This window comes from Macaca fascicularis, chromosome 2 (genome assembly GCF_037993035.2).
Source record: "Macaca fascicularis isolate 582-1 chromosome 2, T2T-MFA8v1.1".
Classification (NCBI taxonomy): domain Eukaryota; kingdom Metazoa; phylum Chordata; class Mammalia; order Primates; family Cercopithecidae; genus Macaca; species Macaca fascicularis.
The window spans coordinates 95,271,145-95,295,092 of NC_088376.1; the positions used below are offsets into that span (position 1 = coordinate 95,271,145).

At 43.1% G+C, this 23,948-nt stretch overlaps 1 protein-coding gene across 9 annotated transcripts in view; it reads right to left on the minus strand.

The window, feature by feature from the left end:
- Positions 1-23,948, minus strand: part of MCF2L2 (MCF.2 cell line derived transforming sequence-like 2) — a 254,021-nt gene that overhangs the window by 190,668 nt on the left and 39,405 nt on the right. For all 9 annotated transcript variants that reach the window (XR_012430895.1, XR_012430896.1, XR_012430897.1 and 6 more), the window contains exons 2-3: positions 23,837-23,920; positions 12,632-12,746 (exon numbers count right to left, since the gene is read on the minus strand). Coding sequence is in view for 6 of the 9 variants with exons in the window: in XM_065540255.2 (XP_065396327.1) it covers positions 12,632-12,746; positions 23,837-23,920 (199 nt within the window). In the remaining 3 variants the exon portion in view is untranslated. The remainder of the gene's footprint in view (positions 1-12,631; positions 12,747-23,836; positions 23,921-23,948) is intronic.

Sequence of the window (23,948 nt, forward strand, 5' to 3'; positions counted from 1 at the left end):
GCATATAAATGCATTTTACTTATTTCTTTTCTTTTTTTTTTTTTTTTTTTTGAGATGGAGTTTCTTTCTTGTTGCCCAGGCTGGAGTGCAGTGGCACAGTCTTGGTTCACTGCAACCTCTGCCTCCTGGGTTCAAGCGATTCTCCTGCCTCAGCCTCCCAAGTAGCTGGGGATTACAGGTGCCCACCACCACACCTGGCTACTTTTTTTGTATTTTTAGCAGAGACGGGATTTGGCCAGCCTAAAATAGGCCCGGTGCAGTGGCTTACGCCTGTAATCCCAGCACTTTGGGAGGCCGAGGCAGGCAAATCACTCGAGGTCAGGAGTTCAAGACCAGCCTGGCCAACATGGTGAAACCCCATCTCTACTAAAAATATAAAAATTAGCCAGGCTTGGTCCACGTGCCTGTAATCCCACCTACTGAGGAGGCTGAGGCAAGAGACTTGCTTGAACCCAGGAAGCAGAGGTTGCAGTGAGCCGAGATTGTGCTACTGCACTCCAGTCTGGGCGACAGAGCAAACAAAATAAAACAAAACAAATTTGACCATGTTGGCCAGGCTGGTCTCGAGCTCCTGACCTCAAGTGATTCACCCACCTCAGCCTCCAAAGTGCAGGGATTACAGGCGTGAGCCACTGTGCCCGGCCTACTGATTTCTATTATTTAAAATCAACCTATAGTCAGAGAAAAAAAAATCGACTTGTAGAATAAATGTAAATACACTCTAAATCTTAGCAACAGTATATAATAGTTAGAAGAACATGAAGGACGAGCATAAAGAAAGATGGAAACACGTGGTAGAAAATCAACAGATACTATCTAAGTTAGCTGGATCACCAAAAAGAAGTTAAGTATGTTGTTTCAATCTAGATCACTGGTATGTGATCTAAAAATAACAATGTAACTAACAAAAATTAGAGAATGAGAGGGAATGAGGAGAGAGAAAGCATCATAATATGCAAAACTCATTTTTCACAGTAAAGAAACACAAGATATTGTCTAAAGTTGATGAATCAAGAAATACAGACATAAATATGCAAGTTAGTATCATGGAGCTAACCACCATTATATCATTTGAAAACTGCATGACATGGTGGAACAGCACTGAGCCAGGGGCCAGAAAATCTAAATCCTAATCAAGCCCTAAGTTTTTCCTTTACCAGCTTGTGAGTTTACCCAACTCCTTTGTTCATGGTCTTAGTGTCCACCTCTGTAAATGAGCTTGGACTAGACCAGCAGTTCACAAAGTGTGTTCCCCAGACCAGCAGCATCAGCATCTCTTGGGAACTTGTTTGAAATGCAAATTATTTGACCCTACCCCTAGACTTACTGAATGAGAAATCTCAGGTTGGGACCAGCAATTTGTGTCTTAAAAAGTCCTCCAAGTGATTCTATTGTGTCCTAATGTATGAGAACCACAAATCTAGACCACTGGCCAACAAACTACCATCTGTCTGCCAAATCCACCCCACTCTCGTCTTTGTAAATAAAGTTTAATTGGAACACAGCCATAGTCATTAAAGTATTGTCTATGGTTGCTTTTGAGCTACAACAGTTGAGTTCAGTATTTGAGGTAGCGACACTATGGTTCAAAAAGCCTAAAATAGGCCCAGTGCAGTGGCTTATGCCTGTAATCCCAGCACTTTGGGAGGCTGAGGAGGGGCAAATCACTTGAGGTCATGAGTTCAAGACCAGCCTGGCCAACATGGTGAAACCCTGTCTCTACTAAAAATACAAAAATTAGCCAGGCTTGGTCCATGTGCCTGTAATCCCAGCTACTCAGGAGGCTGAGGCAGAATTGCTTGAACCCAGGAGGTGGAGGTTACAGTGAGCTGAGATTGTGCCACTGCACTCCAGCCTGGGCAACAGAGCAAACAAAACAAAACAAAACAAAAGCCAAAAATATTTCCCTCTCTGGTTCTTTACGGAAGAAGTTTGCTGACCTCTAACCTGGACTATTCTGATTGATAATATTGAATGTACATCATTACTAAATTTGACGCCACGTTTATCATCTCCATGAGGATGATAATCTTTATGAACCCATGGAATTCATAAAGATTATTCAATCAGAAAGGTATTTATGCAAATGCCTAGACTCCTTTAAAAGTGGGTGGACTAATTCTGGCAATGGTACTAGAATCCTTCCCCATATTCCTGACACAATAGAATAGTAAATAATAAATAGCAAAAAGTCACTTAATAAATAGTGTAAGCTGAAAATAAAATTCTAAGTCCCCCAATTGACCAAATGGACCATCTCTTAACCAAGGGAATCTCAGAATAACCTTGAAAACTGAGTTCCAGGCCATGATGGAATGGAGAGTCTTACATGCCTCATTACCCACCTGCCTCGCTAACCACAATTAGGCTTTCTTCCCTAAGGCTTTCACAGAAACTAGCCCTTTCCAAAGACTCTACCACTGATATTAACCAACCACCCAACACTGCTTCTCCTTTTTTGCCTGATAAGAGGTCACTGATCACAGAGTGGTTCTGGTCAGTCTATGGAGAATGTGCAGTAAGGGTTTGCGTGTCTTCTGCTTCCCTTTTTGACATCAGAGGGCCAAAAATTCCACTCTCAGATCATGCTAATGCTGCCATTTTTTTGTACATGGGACCCATGAAGGGGCAAGAAGCTCAATTGTGTGTGTGCACATTTTTCCTTGTATAAATATTCAGACTCTTCCTATAGCTTATTGAACATGTACATTTGGCCACCCTGCTCAGCATAAATTCCTGTTCCCTCTGGCCCCTCTCTTGAAGAGTCCATTTCCAGCTTCTGGCAGGAGACTATGCTTCCCAGCCTATCAGAATGGTCACCCTGTAGACTGGAACTCTTTATGAGAAATAAAGTTCTCCTTTCCAAATTTACGAACCTCCTCATTCTTTAGTTGACAATAGTAAATAAATAGTAAAAAGTCAAGCCCTCTTTGGCTCACAGTCTTGGAAAACTTTCTTGATCGCATAATGAATGTTAGAGGGTGTGGCAAACAGTTGTCTACTCTACACCCAAAGTTTGATTTTAAAAAGGCAACATTCACAAATTTTATAGCTAATCCCTCACCCGCTAAATTCTCGAACTTCATCTCAATTCCTCAGACCACCCCTTCACTATAACAACCCATATCACATAATAAATAGGAGAGGAGGCTGCTTGTTATGGTAGGTGGCTATCATCTTTATAATTGATAATGAGTGGCAGGAGGCAGCCAAATGGCCAGGCAGATACGGTCAGGTCCCTGGTGAAACCCCACCTCCAAGCTGAAGATCGTTTAAAGCCCAAAAGCCAAGCTACAGGTTAAATCCTCAGACCCGATTGAGAACTTGTCTTCCCATTTGTCAAGCTTTCCTGTGATGGACCCCCACCCCTCACCTATTTTACGTATACCTACCCTTTCCTAACTGTTCTTCTGCCCTGTGGAACCAGCAGATGCGGATACAAGCTATAACACAGGTGAGCTAGGGCTCAGTAGTGTGGCCGAGTAAGGCCCAGGTGGGGCATCGCTGGCCCGGGGCCTCCAGCTTGCCAAGTGACCAAGAAGAAAAATCCTGCATCAATAATTCCACTAAGACCAAATTCCAGATATTCACAATCATTAGTACTCACAAATTCAAGCAAAAGTTGTGTTTTGAATTTCTGAAGCAATCTAAATCGAAATGTCGAAAGATGGAAAGTGGGTTTCTATCTGAACAGAACAGAATAGAGGACACAAAGGCATGACAGCATAGAGGTATTCTGAAACAATCACCCAGGCAAATGAACAAAGAAAAGCCATTATACACACATGAGGTCATTCTACTGGGAAGAAGTACCATCAGACCCTTAGTTTTTAAATAGAGAAGGACAAGAACCTGGCATATTAACTTTGTTTCCTGCCCTTTAGTACAGTTTACTTAAATTTCCGTGACATGTAAGACATACTTGCCAGTGCCACCATTTATTCCTAATAAACCCATGGAGTGCCTAATTTCAGGCCTCAGTTGAGTGCCCAAAATCTAGCCTCTCCGGTAACCTCCCTGGGGGCTCTGAAGCAAATCTACCCTCCTTGGGCAACACAGTCACCCACATGACTGTACACTCTGGATTCCTATCCTGACGAGTCAGATGAATGAATTCATCTCCCTGACCCTTTGGGACACAGTTCCACAGCCAGTCCAGTGAAAACCGTACCTCACTCCAGCTACTCCATCAAAGCAGCACTTTTGCTCGTTAATGTTGTTTAGACACTTGAAAAACAGTATTTTCCACTGCCTTCTGTGAACCCAAAAGTATCTGAGACAGGTCTCAATCAAGTTAGAAAGTTTACTTAGCCAAGGGTAAGGTCGCACTCCTGACACAGCCTCAGGAGGTCCTGACACAGCCTCAGGAGGTCCTGACAACACGTGCCCAGGGTGCTCGAGGCACAGCTTGCTTTTATACATTTTAAGGAGATGTGAGACATCAATCTATACATGTCAGATGTCCATTAGTCATTCCGGAAAGGCAGGACAACTCGACGGGTGAGGGGGGCTTCCAGTTCATAGGTAGATAAGACACAAAAGGTTGCATTCTTTTGAGTCTCTGATAAGCCTTGTTTTGTTTTGTTTTGTTTTGAGACAGAGTCTCACTCTGTCACCCAGGCTGGAGTGCAGTGGCGCAATCTCAGCTCACTGCAAGCTCCACCTCCCAGGTTCACACCATTCTCCTGCCTCAGCCTCCCGAGTAGCTGGGACTACAGGCGCCTGCCACCACGCCTGGCTAATTTTTTGTATTTTCAGTAGAGACGGGGTTTCACCGTGTTAGCCAGGATGGTCTCGATCTCCTGACTTCGTGATCTGCCCGCCTTGGCCTCCCAAAGTGCTGGGATTACAGGCGTGAGCCATCGCGCCCAGTCTTTTTTTTTTTTTTTTTTTTTTTGAGACAGAATCTCACTGTGTCTCCCAGGCTGTAGTGCAGTAGCTCACTGCAACCTCCACCTCCTGGGTCCAAGCAATTCTCCTGCATCAGCCTCCCAAGTAGCTGGGATTACAGGCGCCGTGCCACCACACCTGGCTAATTTTTGTTTTTTTTTTTTTTTTTTTTTTAGTAGAGATGGGGTTTTACCCTGTTGGCCAGGCTGGTCTTGAACTCCTGACCTCAAGTGTTTTGCCCACCTCAGCCTCCCAAAGTGCTGGGATTACAGGTGTGAGCCACCACACCCAGCCTCTGATTAGCCTTATATGCCGTACACAATTTACATGTGAGAAGAGGATAAAGGAATAGTCACTTAGGCCTCAGTTTGGCTTCATGAAACAGGAGGGCAGAGGAAGCAATCAGATAGGCATCTGTCTCACATGGGCAGAGGGATAACTCTGAGTTCCATCCGTCTTTTTTCCATAAGGAACTCCCTTGTGGGCAAATTGTGAGGGAGGTATATAGTCTTAATCTTTGTAGTTATCTTCTTTAGGAATAAAATGAGAGGCAGGTTTGCCTGATGCACCTCCCAGCTTCACTTCCCTTTGGCTTAATGATTTGGGGGTCCCTAGGTTTATTCTCCCTTCACACTCCACAATATTAAGAAGCCCCGATTGCACTCGCTTCTCTGGTGAGGCTGGTTTCTAAAGCTGAGAAGTTGTTATAATCCCACTGAGTCTTTCAATACAAAGGAGTAAGTCTCATCACAATTCACAGGCCAAATAACACTGTTCTTCTCCTATTCCTTCCTAGAGTACAAATATCAGACCGCATTTTAGGTCACTTTACTTAAAAGAGGACACAACTAACTCCAAAAACTATTCATCACACTGTATGTGAGGAAAATGAATGTAGAAAAATTATTCTAACTTAAATAGGTCCCTCAATAGATTCATTATAGAAAAGTCCTTTAGAAATAGAAACAACCCCAGCCTGGCCAACATGGTGAAACCCTGTCTCTACTGAAAATACAAAAATTAGCCGGGCATGATGTCATCTGCCTGTGTAGTCTCAGCTACTCGGGAGGTTGAAGCAGGAGAATTGCTTGAACCCAGGAGGTAGAGGTTGCAGTGAGCCGAGATCACGCTGCTGCACTCCAGCCTGGGTGACAGAGTGAGACTTGGTCTCAAAAAAAAAGAAAAGAAAAGAAAAGAAATAGAAACAATCACAAAATTAACCACTGATATGAAATACTGCTCTTGCACCATCTAATAAAAGTACTTTCTCCAATCCATTCTAATAATGCACCCAGAATTGAAAGTTAAAATAAGGAAACTGAGTAGAGAAACAGAGTGATAAATATCCATGCTTAGTTATACAAATATTGATTGCAGGACCAACAACTGTGACGGAAAAGTAGTTAACTGTACCTTCCTTCAAGGACATCTTGTTACGCAGGAGCCTAGGAGACCGAGGGTGACCCAAGTTCAGCTCCATCTCTGTGGCTCAGAATATTTTACTAATGCCTTTTCAGACCACTTGGCTCCACTCTGTAGCCACAGGTGACATGTTTTAAACGATAATGTCTTGCATTCTGAGAAACTGACCACTAGGATTTACTATGCTATTGTTATAAGCTGGACTGTGAAAACCACTAGTAGTACAATTTATAAAGCAGATGGCACCTGATAGGCTAAACCTCGCCCTCAGCTGTTTTTGGATACAGAATGGTGATGGGGTAATGATTTCTGTGTATTTTTTAGTATTTATTTATTTTAATACCATAAGATTCATGTGGGAAGGTTTGTAATTCAATAGTTCCTTATGTACAGTACTATACATAATTCACAAAGAAATTCCAGGGTCACAGAAGCTCAAGAAATTGAATCTTTTTATATATTGCTTTTAAGGAAAGAAATACAGAACCATGATAGCAAAAGTAAAGGACATGGGAACAGCCCTCCCTCCGACTTTCAACTTCTGCACATTCACTACCACCTCACTTTATCTGAAAGCTAAGTCTGATTCCAAGTTCTCTTCTTCACGCCCCTCAAATGTCTGTTCCGTCTCACCACAGCTTCTCCCTATCCACTCCTAGTACAGCACTCTCACCCCTGGCTGCAATGGGGATCACCAGGGAGATGAGATACCACTGAAACCCAGGTTTCATCCCCAGAAATCCTGATTTAATTCATCTGAATTATGGTCTGGACATCGTGAATTAAAATCTCCCTAGGCAATCCTAAAATGCAGTTGAGGTTGAGAACCATTATCTTAGCATGGCTTTGATAAGAAAAAGTTTTAAAATAAATCATGATGAGACCATCAAAACCAAAATGAGGCCTGAATTCCACACCTCCAACTCCACACAACCAGACTTAGAGTAATAGGATACAATTGTAAGGCTCCTAAAACCAAGCGTCTTCCATAGCTTCTCCCTCTTCCTCCTTCCCAACCTCCACCAGTCCCCAATGCCTGTCTTCTTGTCCATCCCTTCCTATCCAGTTCTCAGGCCATCATCCCTCTTCATTTTGCACCTGTCTTAATGTAGAAGCCCCTAACTGGTGTCCCTGCCTCCTTTTCCTGCTCCCTCCAATCTATCCTGCACACCATCACCAGATAAATCTGCTCCTCACTCTCCTCCTCAAACCCTCTTGCAGGAAAATGGCCTCTTCCTACTCCCTGTGCCTCAACTCCTTCACTTGGGGGTAAAGGCCTTGCCCAGTCTGTTTCCAACTCTTTCCAGCTCTCGTTTCTCAATACCATCTGAAAAACAGCCTCACTCTCTTCTGGTCAAACCGGATGCTCTGTAATTCCCCAAAGACGCTCTGTTGAAAACTTGAGACCCTGCGTTAGATAGAAATAGGAGCCAGATTGGCCAGGCGCAGTGGCGCATGCCTGTAATCCCAGCACTTTGGGAGGCTGAGGCGGATGGATCACGAGGTCAAGAGATTGAGACCATCCTGGCCAACATGGTGAAACTCTGTCTCTCCTAAAAATATAAAAATTAGCTGGGTGTGGTGGCACGTGTCTGTAATCCTGCTACTTGGGAGGATGAGGTAGGAGAATCACTTCAACCCGGGAGGCGGAGGTTGCAGTGAGCTGAGATCGTGCCACTGCACTCTAGTCTGGGCAACAAGAGGGAAACTCCATCTCAAAAAAAAAAAAAGAAAGAAAGAAAGAAATATAAGCCAGGTCATTTGCCGCAGACCACCTAGCTAGTGAGCAATAGGATCTGGATTTCAATCCAGGTTTGGGCTGTGTTCAAAGCTCTTCAACACTATCCTATTCTCTCTCTGGAATACTCCCTTCTATATCTATCTGTAGAAACTGTACCATCCCTTCAAGGACATTTTGTTAGGGAGGCAGGAACCGAGGACAGCAAAGGTGACAGAGTTTTAAGTTCAGCTCTGTCTTGAGACTAACAAGGCACATTCCTTGCCAACCATGACCCATGGTCATAAGATGTTTATGGTTGAGAAAACAGCCTAAGGCTACTACAACAACAGAAAGTCCAGATGTCCCAATACCATAACAACAAATGTTTTCAAAAAATTATAGTTATGCTTTGATGTTCTCACACACTAAAATGTCAAGGATAGTTTTCTTTAAATCAATAGAATAATAAGTTTTGTCACACTGTCTGCTCATCCGCACATAGGCACAGCTTAGTTTAATCTTTATATAGACAAGACCCCAATATAAGAAAAACTTAAAGTCGATGCGTTCCTCCTTTTGCTTTCTGAGGGCGCCCTACTCTGTAACAGAGTAGTTTCTAACAAGCTTGCTTGTTTCACTGCATTTTGTGACTCACCTTGACTTCTTTCCCACATAAGATCCAAGAACCTTCTCTTAGGGGTCTGGATTGAAACGCCCTTTTCTCCTAAAGTTTTCCTTTTTTTTCTTGTCGAAGTGACTTTCTGTCTTCTGAGCTCCTATAACACTTTATTTACACATTTCACAAAATATATTGATAACAGAGTCATGTGATAAGTTTCCTGTGGTCTCAGACATTGTCTTGAGGTTTTTCAGTCCTTTACAGCATGGTACACAGCACCCTACATGCTGTGGGCTCTCACAGAGGTCTGCTGAAGAATGAGTTACTGTGGGAAGCCTTTCTGTACCTGCCCAACCCTCTCACAACGCGAGATCCTAATTAATTTCAGGCACAAAGATAACACTTCCCAAACCCAAGTATCCTGCCATTTTCCTATTCTAGCATATCAATTCTTTTTTTATTCCATCCACGAGCCCTCTGCCACCTGTCTATACAACATTTTGCAATTGGGAAGGACTCTGGTACTGGATAACTATGTAACATATAAAAAGATGCAAATCATGACAAATAGGAGTCACAAAATGAACAAGGGTGGTTACATTCTTTGAAATCCAAAATGGAAATTAGACATAGGTCCAGGTCAAGTTGCCCTTTCAGGCCTTCTCACCCTTTGTCTCCATTTTTTGTGGAAAGGAACAAGGGGAGGGGCAGCAAGCAGTGTGAGCAAAAGCGGAAGAAGAAAGGGGAATAACTGGCCAGACAGCCACTCTTTCCCGAAAGACAAACAGCATTCTAGGAAAGGAAAATATTCCCTAGGTCACAAGCAATTGTGCAAGGAGCCTACAGCAGAACAAGGAAATCCAAAACAGTAGCCCCTGTTTGATCTTCTCATCTCCATCTGTAAGATAGGGGATGATAACCCTGCCTGCTTCTCACCACACAGTCCAGGGGCACTCCCTAAGCTGTCTTCAGCATGATTTGGAAAAGGCTGCAAACGCAAGATGAAAATCCTCCATTTAACTTAGCATTTGACTGTATCCCTGGGGATTAAGTAAAATTAGACATTGAACTTAAAACAAATATAAGGAGAATGGGGACAGGGGACACTCCTCCTATTGTCTACCTCCCTGTTCACCCTCTTCCCTGCCGCTCCCACGGAAGAAGAAGTTGCTAAACTGACGGTATGTTGTCCTGAAATGCCACTGGGCCAAAGACAGAGTTCAAGTTCAACTTCTTAAAACCCAAGTTGATAACAGCTGGGGTTCCCCTCTCTGTCAGGGTCCCCCTTCTCACTATAGGAATGGAAAAACTTCACCTCTATTGTTTTAGGGTCCTGGCTGGGTCCAAGAGTTAAATCAACAAAACATAGATTAACATGAGAAAAGCATAGAAATTTATTCATAAGTGTTTTACATGGCACAGCAGCCCTCATAAAGAAATGAAGACCAAAGAATCAGTCAGAGTCAGTTACTTATATATTGGATTGAATAAAGAATAGTAAACTGTGAAAATGTGACAAATTATGTGGGGAAGCTTAAAAAATAAGAGTTTCTAACAAGGCCTGTGCAATATTCTCTAAGTTACCTTTCCTTCTAGTCCCTAGAGAGTGTCTTTCACATAGGAATTCCATCTTCTTCTCTTAAGAAACAGCACAAAAGTCGAAGTGATCTTCTTGTACCTGCTGTTTTTCAAGTGCTTTTAACTTAAATAGTCAATATGCCAGAATGGCATTTTTTAAATTTTACTTTAAGTTCTGGGATACGTGTACAGAACGTGCAGGTTTGTTACATAGGTATACATGTGCCGTGGTGGTTTGGAGCACCTATCAACCCATCATCTAGGTTTTAAGCCCTGCATGCATTAGGTATTTGTCTTAATATTCTCCCTCCCCTCACCCCCGACCTGCCAACAGGCCCCGGTGCCTGATGTTCCCCTCCTTGTGTCCATGTGTTCTCATTGTTCAACTCCTACTTCTGAGTGAGTACATACGGTGTTTGGTTTTCTGTTCCTGTGTTTGTTTGCTGAGGATGATGGCTTCCAGCTTCATCCATGTCCCTGCAAAGGACACGAACTCATTCTTTTTTATGGCGCATAGTACAGAATAGCATATTTTAACCCCTTCATCACCCCACAACAAATACCATTTGGAATGAATCATTATCAAAACTGAAAACTCTACCAACATTAGTTCTGAGAACCAACCATACACTGGGCACTGGACTAGGGCTGCAGATTTTGAAAAAGAAAGAGAAGAAAAGCAAAGCATTTGCCCCTACTCTTAAGAAGTTCACAGTCTACTGGAAGAGGCAGAAATAATTTCCATAGACAAGTAATTTCCATAGGCAAAGGTAAACCCTGGGGTTCTGTGGAAATTTAAAAGATTCTGTGAAAACAGAACTGGGGTGAGGGAAGGTTTCATCAAAGGGATGAGGTCAGAGTTGAGGGCTGATGAATGAGTAAGAATCAGGCCTAAAAGAGAGGCAGAGGTGTCCCGCAGAGAAACACTGGAGCAAAGCCGTGAGACAGGTGTGGTGTGTTTCCCTCACAGCAACAAAGGATTTCCCACATCCTTATATCTGCATTAATAAATGGCATATGACCGTGGCAGGGAGGAGGAAAGGGGGAAATCAGTGAAATATATTTAAGTACTAACTTTGAAGAAATGCATTCAAAATAAATCCACAACTTTCTCTGAAGAAATAAGATGGGTAAAAGAAAAAACTAAAGAAAAAGGTGTAAAAGAAAAAACATGTTTTTCAAGCAGGTTTGGTTAAAGCAATCAACTTCCTAATCTCCACAAGTGGTATCAGACTCCAGGCGGCCTCTCAGTCACAAAGCTGCTGTTTACCTCTAAATCATAAAAGGCAGATGGCAAGCAAGCAAAATACCACACACCTGGTCACTGTGTACATTCTAAACCACACCATAGTCAAGGGAGGGGTGGGGGCTCATCAGCAATGCAAACCCATGGAGGGAAGGCCTTTCCCAACCAAGTCTTCTCGGCTAAAGGTGGACACAGCACTGCCTAAGGACAGCATTTGGACCCCGCTCTGCCCCTGTCTGTGAAATGGTGGTAACCAATGTGGACTCTGCCCACACTCCATCCCCTTGAAGACCTGGGCGCATACTGATTTAAGCGGCATAAAGAGTTGAGGCCCAGGCTGGAGAGGGTGGAAGGAGAAGATGCCAGAAAGCATTTCTATCGTGGGCTTGGCTACAAGCACAGTTTTTTTCCCCTGGCCTTGTAGTTTCCTTGCTCTGTGCCTTAGTTTCTCCATCTGACAATGACAATCACAACAATCTGCCCCTAATTTTCTTATTTAGGAGCGATAAATAACTCCTGACACAGTTTGAGGTCCTTAAACAAGGGTCCTGTGTCCTAGACAACATGACCCAGGAAGCCAGAATAGCCTCGGCTGGGCACGGTGGCTCAAGCCTGTAATCCCAGCACTTTGGGAGGCCGAGGCAGGGGGATCATTTGAGGTCAGGGGTTCGAGACCAGCCTGGCCAACATGGTGACACCCCTCTCTGCTAAAAAAAAAAAAAAAAAAAAAAAAGATTAGCTGGAAATTGCTCGAACCCAGGAGGCGGAGGTTGTAGTGAGCCAAGATCGTGCCACTGCACTCCAGCCTGGGCAACAAAGCAAGACTCCATCTCAAAAATAAAAAATAAAAATAAAGTAATAGCCTAAGGAACAAAGGCAACACAGCTGCTCAATCAGTTTTCCATCCACTCGACACTGTTTACTCTGTCCCTCCGGTGTGCAAACAGAGTCAAAACTGAGAATTGTTTGTCATTGTTTTCCAGTCCCTGTCCACATTCCTTGTTCGTGACTGATGGGTGACAGAAGCCAGCTGGGTTATTATGCATACCAGGGTAAACTGTGCTCATGGAAGTCTATATCTCAACCCAGCCCTGCCACATGGGAAGGGTGGAATAAAGCCAGTGCCTAAGGCGGCAGGAGACTGTACTCAGCTCACCTGGGGATGCTAGTCAGGTAGGTCATGACATTCAGGAAGTCTTCATCTGGGATGTGTTTGAACCCCGAAAACTCTGGGAACGTGATGATGGGGGCGCCGTCCTCCCCTCGGCCTCCTGTAACAAAAACAGGTGGTCAAGATGTTAGCAAAATGCTGTCATGTCGCGCCTCTGCAGGAAAGTTGGGTGAAAGAATATCAGTCACCTCTTTTCCTATCTATATTATCTCAGACTAGAATTTGGGAGAAGTTAACACAGTTATTTTGAGCAAGTCTCTCTTCTCATTCATGCTGGCTCCATGGCATTGTAAGAACTCAATTTTTGAATCGTTTGAAGAGAGTTACTGTGTAAAAGGTAATACTGATTTAATTATTCAGCATAGGTAGAATAGTAAATAATGCCAACACAAATATGTAATATTGCTCTTCATTTTTGTAGTCGGTAAATGTCAAAAGTAATATTGCATGCTGGTTAAGAGAGTTAACGCTAAAATCAGACAGCCTGGTTCAAATCTGCTTTGCAACATTGTTGCTATATGATTTTGGCCAAGATACTTAATGTGTTTCTTTCATATTTATATATATATATCTAGGTATATACATAGATATAGATGTCCCATCATTTTATTATATAGGAATAATGTTTGTACCTATGTGGTAAGGTATTGTGAGAATTAAGTGACAGCACAAAGGAGAAGCACCTTAGCAGGGTGCTTATTATATAAAACTGCTCAAAAAATGGTGACCATTATTATAATTATTATTATTACAAGGAAGCAATAATCAGCTTCCCTTCAAGAATTTATAAATAGCAATTTAAGATATCCCTGTGAAAGTAAAAATATGAAAATTAACATTTAATTCAGAGCAGAGACCACCAAATTCAATAGATTCTATTTCCCAGTCCCCTTGCAGTTACATGGAGCCATTTGACTAAGTTCTAGCCCCGCAATCCCCAAACTGTGTCATAGGTACCCAGGGAACCACAGTAAACTCATAGGAGCGCTGTGACTATTTTAAATTTTTGAGGGAAACCCAGTGATAGTTGACATCTGTTGGACACCATATGTACTACTACTAGCTAGAGGTAACTCCCAATTTCTTTTTTCTTTTTTTGAGACAGAGTCTCGCGCTGTCACCCAGGCTTGAGTGCAGTGATGCAATCTCGGCTCACTGCAACCTCTGACTCACAGGTTCAAGCGATTCTCCTGCCTCAGCCTCCTGAGTAGCTGGGATTACAGGCATGCACCACCACACCCAGCTAATTTTTGTATTTTTAGTAGGGGCAGGGTTTCACCATGTTGGCCAGGCTGGTGTTGAACTCCCGACTTTAGGTGATCCACCCGCCTCGGCCTCCCAAAGTGCTGGAATTACAGGCATGAGCCACCACGCCCGGCCCCAGTAATTCCCAATTTCAACATCAAATTGCATTATATTCTTGTAGATGGTGTTGCATCTTTAAAAAGCTGGGGGTTTGGTACTTGCTGGAATAAAAAGCAAAAACAGTATGAAAATCAATGTGGAACAAGACATAAAGGTGGTGGTATCTGGTTTGATTGCAAGGTTTAAGATAGTTGTAGTTATTTAAGAATAAAATTGAGAGAAAAAATAATATTTTAATTTATATGTATTATTTTTTCAAACAGCTACTAAGTTGTTAGGACATAGATACATATTAAGTTGTTTGAAATGCTAGTTATTGCTTTTGGCCTTGGGGGGCCATGAAAGAAAGACTGAGATACTAAGGCGCAGAGAATTGAGAGGGTTTGGGAACCTCTGCCCTAGCCAGTGGCATAGGAGCTTAAGTTGCATGCACCTTCCAAGTGATGTCCTTGAAGAGAAACCACTTGAAGAGGAATCATGGCTCTCAAGGCAAGGCCAACTACAAATGACTGAATGTATTTAACATATCTGAGAAAGACATATCAGTGTGGGGTGTGATTAGTGGGGACTGTGTGGTTAATGAGGATGTGTGGTCAACAAAGAAACTACAGAAGAGGAGGACTCAAAGGAGCAAAGGCGGGCGGTGTACAGCTAAGGAGAGAGGGCCAGCCCACCCTGAGAGTCCAATCCATGTTACCAGTCTATCTGATGACACCACTGTAAGATCGTTCGGCCAACTCTCTGGTGCTGACTCCAAGCCTGATAAGAATCTTCTGTTTATAATCTCATTTTCCACATAAATTTGTTTCAAGAAAAGGAATGCGTCATTGAGCAAACATAAGTATATTACGTAAAGAGTAAGTTAGTGCTGTGGTTTTTCTGCACAAGTCTCTTGTGGGTGTTGTTAATATGGGTCTTAGGTGCTCAGAAACCAATTGCTGTGGAATGAAACCATGTGAGATTTGTCTGGATGGTCAGTCATCCGTCCCCAAGAGGTACCTCTTTATTAATCCTATATGTTTACTCTAAATTTCCAAAAATGAAATCTATAGATTAGATGTTTACCAAGACAAGTATGTTAAACTACCTCATTACAGTGACTGATAAGGATATTAACAGCTTTCATCTAATAATATTCTTCCTCTTTGCAGTTTCACAACTATGGGAAGTTTCAGAGAAACGTGCATTCAGAGAATTTGTGTCTTTAAAAAGCTAAATTTAGATGCATTATAACACTGTAGTAATTGCATAATCAACATTTGCTGAGGGAATGGCTAAAACATTTCAAGGAACTGAAACACGCTAAAATATTCACTAGAATGTGATTATGCCATTTAATTTTACCTTTTATTTATTATTATTATTATTAGATGGAATCTTGCTCTGTCGCCCAGGCTAGACTGCAGTGGTGCGATCTCCGCTCACTGCAACCTCCACCTCCCAGGTTCAAGCGATTCTCGTGCCTTAGCCTACCGAGTAGCTAGGATTACAGGCACACGCCACCACGCCCGGCTAATTTTTGTATTTTTAGTAGAGACGGGGTTTCACCATGTTGGCCAGGCTGGTCTCGAACTCCTGACCTCAAATGATCCATCTGCCTCGGCCTCCCAAAGTGCTGGGATTATAGGCATGAGCCACTGCACCTGGTCAATTTTACCTTTTTATAGTTGACTGTATTAAAGTTAACCCCACCTAAATGAAAAAAGGCGACATTTTCTTCTATCTTAGTTACTACCAATACTGAACAGCAGAGAGGCCCTAAGGTTAACTGTGGACACCCACCTATTGTTGAATATTAGTCTTAAGAGGCAGAAGCATCAAGGAAACACAGCTAGATTTACCACCACGGGGCAACCCACAACATGGCATCTAGTGCCACCTTCTGAGGAAACGCGGTAATGCAATAGGAAGAAAGTGATCATTCCGAAGTCCCATTCAAGGAATACAAAAAACCCCGAGTTGGCCGGGCGCGGTGGCTCAAGCCTGTAATCCCAGCACTTTGGGAGGCCGAGACGGGCGGATCACGAGGTCAGGAGATCGAGACCATCCTGGCTAACACGGTGAAACCCCGTCTCTACTAAAAAGTACAAAAAAACTAGCCGGGCGAGGTGGCGAGCGCCTGTAGTCCCAGCTACTCGGGAGGCTGAGCCAGGAGAATGGTGTAAACCCGGGAGGCGGAGCTTGCAGTGAGCAGAGATCCGGCCACCGCACCCCAGCCTGGGTGACAGAGCAAGACTCCGTCTCAAAAAAAAAAAAAAAAAACAAAAAAAAAAACAAAAAAAAAAACACCCCGAATTATTTGGTACTAAGTAAAATGATAACCTAAACTACTCCTCCTACTATGATTTTGTACCTTTTCATTAAGTGAAAAACATCTAGTTTTATTGCAGAAAACATTAAGCGCTTGGGGAACATAAGGGGATTGCTGAAAGGGCCCTGGGGATAGTTGGCAAGAAGGCTTCATACAGAGGTGAATTGAGAATACGGGAAATCCTATAGGAAGATGGCAAAGATCAATGATGGGGAAGGGTGCAAAGCATCTTCCTACTGCTCTTTGCCTTCCAATATCTGTTTTCCCTTTCTCCTCCACACAAGGTTTTCACTGGGGAAATGGCAGAACCATTCCCTGGGAGGCACTTTGGAAATCTCAGGGCCTGGAATACTAAATGACCCATTCTCCGTAATAAAACAAAGAATTGCCCCACATGCTGCATGACTTCCAAATGTCTTACTAGAGGCTTAATTTAAGTGAAAAATCCATTTAAAATGCTCTGAACCTAGCCTCTAACTCTGTTTTTACAGATACTCATAAAGAATTTTTATTTTATTTATTTTATTTTATTTTATTTATTTATTTATTTATTTATTTATTTATTTATTTATTTTTGAGATGGAGTTTCACTCTTGTTGCCCAGGCTGGAGTGCAATGGCATGATCTCGGCTCACCACAACTTCCGCCTCTCGGGTTCAAGCGATTCTCCTGCCTCAGCCTCCCGAGTAGCTGGGATTACAAGCATGTGTCACCATGCCCAGCTGATTTTGTATTTTTAGTAGAGATAGAGTTTCTCCATGTTGGTCAGGCTGGTCTCTAACTCCTGACCTCAGGTGATCCCCCCACCTCAGCCTCCCAAACTGCTGGGATTGATTACAGGCGTGAGCCACCACACCCGGCCAAAAATTTTTTTTCTTTTAATCTTAATAAAGTCACTGCAGGTATCCGATCACCCCATCACACCCCAGCATTTGCACCCATCACATTTATGGTGACTCCAAATTGAGGAGCAAGCATCTCATTTATTATTCTCATGTAGCTAGACATGTATGTGGAAATACGTGCTATTGAAAGATATGTTACTTTACTATAATTAGTTTCCTTTGATTTCTCCTTTACATTGCAGTTCCTTATATTTTATTTTTTAATTTTTAAGAATATGAGCATAGGTAGGGGCGGCTATTCACCTAAGTTTACCCTTCCTGGGCACACAGCTACACTACATTTCCCAGATCCCATGCTGTTATGTTTGTTCAAATGACTGTGACAAGTTCAAGTCAATGGAATGTGCTGTATGCTATCTCGGAGCTGAGAATTTTAAGAAGCACTATGCTCCTTCCATGTTCTGTTAGCCTGTCTGCTCCCCGGACACACGTAAGAAGAAGGCTGCAATATGCATAACAACAGTAAGCACCAAAAACTCAAAGGAGCCTTCATTCCTGAACCTCCACATGGAGAAAAGTTGTCTGCTGACCAGGAACATACATGCAGAAGTGGTAAAAGAGTAAGCACTTGGGCCGGGCGCGGTGGCTCAAGCCTGTAATCCCAGCACTTTGGGAGGCCGAGGCGGGCGGATCACGAGGTCAGGAGATCGAGACCATCCTGGCTAACACAATGAAACCCCGTCTCCACTAAAAATACAAAAAAATTAGCCAGGCGTGGTGGCGGCGCCTGTAGTCCCAGCTACTCGGGAGGCTGAGGCAGGAGAATGGCGGGAACCCGGGAGGCGGAGCTTGCAGTGAGCCGAGATCGCGCCACTGCACTCCAGCCTGGGCGACAGAGCGAGACTCCGCCTCAAAAAAAAAAAAAAAGAGTAAGCACTTGGGTGCTGACGAGTTGATGGGTGCAGCACGCCAACATGGCACAGGTATACATATGTAACAAACCTGCACGTTATCCACATGTACCCTAGAACTTAAAGTATTAAAAAAAAAAAAGAGTAAGAACTTAATTTCTGTTATGTGTGTTTTGAAACAGCCTTCGCAAAATCATGACTGAGACAGTGAAAGAGATCTAACTTAATCCACTCCATCTTGCTTCTAACCTCCAAGCTGTCCTTGTTTATTCCTGGGCGTAGGCTGAACTAAGTTTGGGAGAAATTTAGTTTATAGTTTAAACAAAGACGGTAACAGCCCTTTCCCAAAGCAGACCCCCTTCTTGCCTGGGGATTAGATTGCCTTTGTAGGACTAACATTAGCCACAAGATTAAAACTTACGGTTTAGGAGTCCTGCAGCTGGGGGCTACAAGGTTCTGACCCTCCCTGAACTGCTCCTAAGATCAGTGCTTGAGATATTTTGCAGACCCTGCACTTGATGGATCAGCTGGCACCACCCAGATCAATAAATTGGCTCATCTGATCTTGTGGCCCCCACCCAGGAACTGACTAAACACAAGAAGACAGGTCCAACTCCCTGTGATTTCATCTCTGGCCAATCAGCACTCCTGGCTCACTGGCTTTCCCCCACCCACCAAGTTATCCTTAAAAACTCTGCTCCCTGAATGCTCGGGGAGACTGATTTGAGTAATAACAAACCTCCAGTCTCCCACACAACCGGCTCTGCATGAATTACTCTTTCTCTATTGCAATTCCCCTGGCTCTGTCTGGGCAGCAGGCAAGGTCAACCCCTTGGGTGGTTACAGTTGGAGCCCTATACCCTTTGGAGTCTGTTTGTTGTAGTTGTTGAGCCCACCCTTGCAGATACAAGTTATAGTATGTATAAATTTCATGTTAGGATGGCAGAGGGCAATACAAATCTTTTGTTATAAAAAGGAGATATTCAGTCAAACATGACTGAGAACCTTCCCTCTCACCTGCACTACCGAATCCAACAGCCGCTAGACACATGTGACTATGAAGCACCTGAAATGTAACCAGTCCAAACTGAGATATGCTGTAAGTATATAATGCGAACTAGATTTCAAAGATTTAGAATAAAAAAGGTAAAATCTCAATAATGTTAAATATTGAGTACATGTGAAAATATTATTTCAGATATGGGTAATTTTAAAATATATTATTAAAATTCATTGTATCCATTTATTTTAACCTTTTTAATATGGTTACTATAAAATTTTAAAGTACACGTGTGGGCCACACTGTATGTCTATTAAACAGTCCTGCTCTAGATATCACCCTTGGTTCTCATCGCCCAGGTTTCAAGTCACTAGCTCCATAGGTAAGTTAGGAGTTGGGGCTCTGATCTCTTCCTTGGTTTGACATTCTCCATTGTTTCAGGTAGGAGTCCCCCACTCACCCCTGGGAGCCCTACCCGCCACCAAACCTGGGGTTCATTGGTGTGTATGAGGGGAAACTGGGGACTCTACAAGCCTAAGAGTATTGAGCAGTTGATTTCTTCATCAATTACTTTCAAAAGGATTCAAGCTGCCACAAGACAGAGGCAGAGAAAGGGAGCAAAGAGGGAGAGAAAGTGAAAGAGAGAGATTCAGACACAGTAATTCCAAGTGGGAAACAACCATCAAGATAAAGCTAAAAGGACAATTCCTTATAATTAAAGGAAAGGAGCTGTGGCAATGTTGATAAATGGCTAATTCACTCCCAATCCCCTTTTCCCTGACCACCATCTCCTGTGGCAGTTAGAAAGCTAAATGCTTGCCTTCTGAGATTCTCTTGCTGCCAGGGAATGGCTGTGTGACATAATTCTAGAATAAGACATAAGCAGAAGGCAGCCAAGAGTTTCTACAAACGGAACTGAAGAAGCCAGCATTTTCCTTCTCCTTCTTCCTGCTTTGGACACTGACCTGATGTCTGGAATTGCAGCAGCCACCTTGAATCAAGAGTTGACAAGTAAGAAGAAAACATCAAGAGAATCATAAAGATGTCAACCTTAATGTCATTGAGCCTCTGATCCAATACCAAGAGTTTCTATCTTCAGACCTCGTTATGCAGTTTAAAAAACAAACCAACAAGTCTCAGAGGTTAAGTTCCCTGGTAGTCAGATACCATGCTGAGCACTTTTCTTCTTACAGATGAAAAACCGAGGTTCGGAGCCACCTACTGGTTGTGTTGGAATGTGAACCCAGAATTGTCTGAGTCCAAAGCCCAGAACGTTTCCACCACACTAACCAGGTTATACTCTCGTTTCCTAGCTAAGCCCTGAATTTAGAAATATCCCAAGTTCACTGTGAACATGCAGGTGTCTTCCAATGTCAGAGCCCCCAGAGGCCCCAGCCCCGGTCAATATCCAATTCCCGCTGGTGGCCCTGCCCACAGGCTTCAAGGCTGCAAACCATTGGGCCACAAATCTGGGTCAGGCTTCATGTAATGAGCCTCTGCTCTTCTACCAGCCGTGGGAACACATGCACAGTTCAGCAGACTAGGCAGCTAGAGCTGCATTGAGGAAAAGGCTCTATCTTCTCCACAGCTTTGCTGGTTGACAGGGCCTCTGGCTCCTTCCAGAGATCAATGAAATTGGTAGAAAATTTTGTAGGGAAAATATTTACCTTACTTGCCTGAATCAGGAAAAGGAAACTGCTGCGAGTTGGGGCTGAGACTGCAGCTCTTAGGCTACCACAGCCATGGGAAAAGACCTAATTAGAGAGATTTCTGTTTTACAACAACTGTACTGGCCCCCACAACAGCCTCCTTGCTGACACCTGCTGTTTCTGCCAGAAAAAGAGAGATGGTTAAAGATGAAAAGCAGGCCTCTGATTCCAAACAAAGTGCTGACTCAGAGAGACCCACGGCTGCCGCTATTCCTGCAGGCTTGCAAGGCTGTAATTACTATCACAGCGAATCCATGCTTCTCCTTCATAAGAAAGGCAAATTTGGGCTGGACGTGCTGGCTCACGCCTGTAATCCCAGCACTTTGGGAGACTGAGATGGAAAGATTGTTTGAGCCCAGGAGTTCCAGACCAGCCTGGGCAACATGGCAAAACCCCATCTCTTCAAAAAATTTAAAAATTAGCTGGGCATGATGGTGTGCGCCAGTGCCTGCCTGTAGTCTCAGTTACTCAGGAGGCTGAGGTAGGAGGATCACTTGAGCCTGAGAGGTCAAGGCTGCAGTGAGCCAAGACTGTGCCGCTGCACCCCAGCCTGGGCAATAAAGCGAGACCATGTCTCAAAAAAAAAAAAAAAAAAAAAAAAGGAAAAGAGAAGAAAAAAAGAAGACAAACTTAAATGACAAAAGAAACTCAGAAACGAAGGGTTATCTTTATTATGGTCAAAGTAACTTCCTAAAGCAGAAGTGTATTCTGTGCCCAGTGTGTGTTTCCACAGTTCTCTGTTCTACGTTAAGGAGTGACAATCCTCTCTATTCCTAATCAATGGTGGCATTGTATACCATAGTTATGTGAGCATGACTTCAGTTCCTTATAAAAACTATCTTACTTGTAATAGAACTCCAAAATAAACATTTTATAGAACTATAAAAATGTATTAGCAAAAAAGAGAAACACTTATTTAGCACTATAAAAGATATCGGAAAAAAAGAGAAACACTTATTTAGCAGTTGCAATACTAAGCATTTTTCATACATTATGTCATTTAATCCTCAAAATTACTGGCTGGGTGCGGTGGCTCACGCCTGTAATCCCAGCGCTTTAAGAGGCTGAGGCAGGTGGACCACCTGAGGTCAGGAGTTCAGGACCGGCCTGGCCAACATGGTGAAACCCCGTCTCTACAAAAACACAAAAATTAGCCAGGCATGATGGCGGGTCCCTATAATCCCAGCAGCTCAGGAGGCTGAGGCAGGATAATCACTTGAACCTGGGAGGTGGAGGTTGCAGTGAGCTGAGATTATCCTATTGCACTCCAGCCTGGATGACAGAGCAAGACTACGTTTCAAAAAAAAAAAAGTTACAATAATCCCATCATACAGATAAGAAAACTGAGGCTTAGAGAAGTAAGCTGCCCAAGGTGACGCTGCTAGTAAGTACAGAATCCAAATTCATATCTGGAGCTGTCTGATACCAGTTCATGTTTTTTCTATATTGCCTCTAAGTCATAAGAACAGAAAGAAATGCCTCAATAATACTCAAAGGAGATAAATTTGGATCATAAATGTATTAATTAATCAGTCACTAGACTGATTCCTGAGATGAGCCATTGCATAATTATATAGGCCAGAATCATGCATTGAGGCCTTAGAGCTTTAGTCTGAGGCTCTAGGAATCTACCCAACCCCAGCCCACCCTGTCATCCATTCCAGACCTTGAGCTGCATGGTGGTCTTGGAGCCTTCTGTGGTAGGGCCACAGCAACAGCTTCCAGGAACCCAGAGGACAGACCCCATTCTGCCTTTTGTCTTGCGCAAGCCTAGACTCATAGTGGGAAGCTATGAGCCTTCAGGAGGCTGGTTATGTCCTCCCACAGGGACCAATGGTGCCTAACTAGGCATTTGGGGAGCAGGGAGACCACGGGCCTCACAGAATAGACCACAGGGACTTGGATATTTTTGTACTGAGCACCTTTTATGTTCTAGTCTCTGATCTAAGTATTGGCAATACAGACAGAAAGAAGAAAAAGGAGGACCCTGTATTTATGGAGCTTTCAGTGACTATGTGAGCAGTGACTAATGTGAAGACCAGAGAATTCCCCCAGAATGTCCTGGATTATGTAAGATGTTGCCACCCAGGAGGCAATGCTGGGGTTGGGAGAAGTATCCCAATAGTAACTGAGTTCGCATCTCCTTCAAATCAGTGGTATGAGGAGCCTGGAGCAGATTAAGTGTGATTTGGAGAAAAGAAAGAGATGGGACTTTTTTTTTTACATCCCATGTTGTAGAATAAAATTCACGCCAACTACATATTCTCTCTGTGATGTAACTAAGATGGCTTTGTTGTTTTTTTCAGAAGAGATGTAAAAGTTGAAAATAGTAACTTGCCACTTTATCCCTCCATGTTATATACTAAGGACATCTAATGTCACCACTTCATTCTCTAAGTTGGGTCTAACTACAATTTGGGGTTTGGCATCTACTTCTAGTTTTAGTAATTAAAGTCATGTCACCCTTAGCTAGGCGAATAAGAAAGAACAATATTCAAGTCATGACAGCCTTTCAGGGTTGTGTCTAGGCTCAAAAAATGCTAGACTTTTAGTCAGAACAGTTTCTCTTCATTCCCAATTAAATGCTTAATGGAAATCCCCTTAAATGAGCTAAGAATAAAAGACAGTTCTCCCAGAGAACAAATAACCTCAGCAACATTTGGGAACCCTTAGAACTTAGGCCTTTTTAAGGAGGAATCTTGGAAGAACATCCAACAGGAACATTGGAAGAACATCATGGTGGCAGCTGATGTCAGTAGTTATCTCTTTTTCTTTCCTCAAAATCTTTTCAGCTCTGTTATTTACAACCACAAAGAAATGTGCTCCTTTGGGAAAGATCAGATTGCACTGAACAGCAAAGGTAATAATATATATGAGATCCCACCCTCTTCTGGCAGGATAGGCCTCAGCCTGTTCTAGTCCTGGGTGAGGCCTAAGGGGTGAGTAAGATTTGAGTATAATATTCCTCAAGGTTCAAGAGGTTGGGCCTTCCCATCAAGACCCTCCACCCCCATCAAAATCTGGAAATGCAAATGAATGTCCTCCTTACCTGAAAGAATGGCAAATTGTCTGTGAAGTTGTTCTATTATCTCCACCGCCATCAAGGGCCTGACTTCCTGCTGCATAATTTCATCTGCACAAATGAAATACAAAGGGGGTTA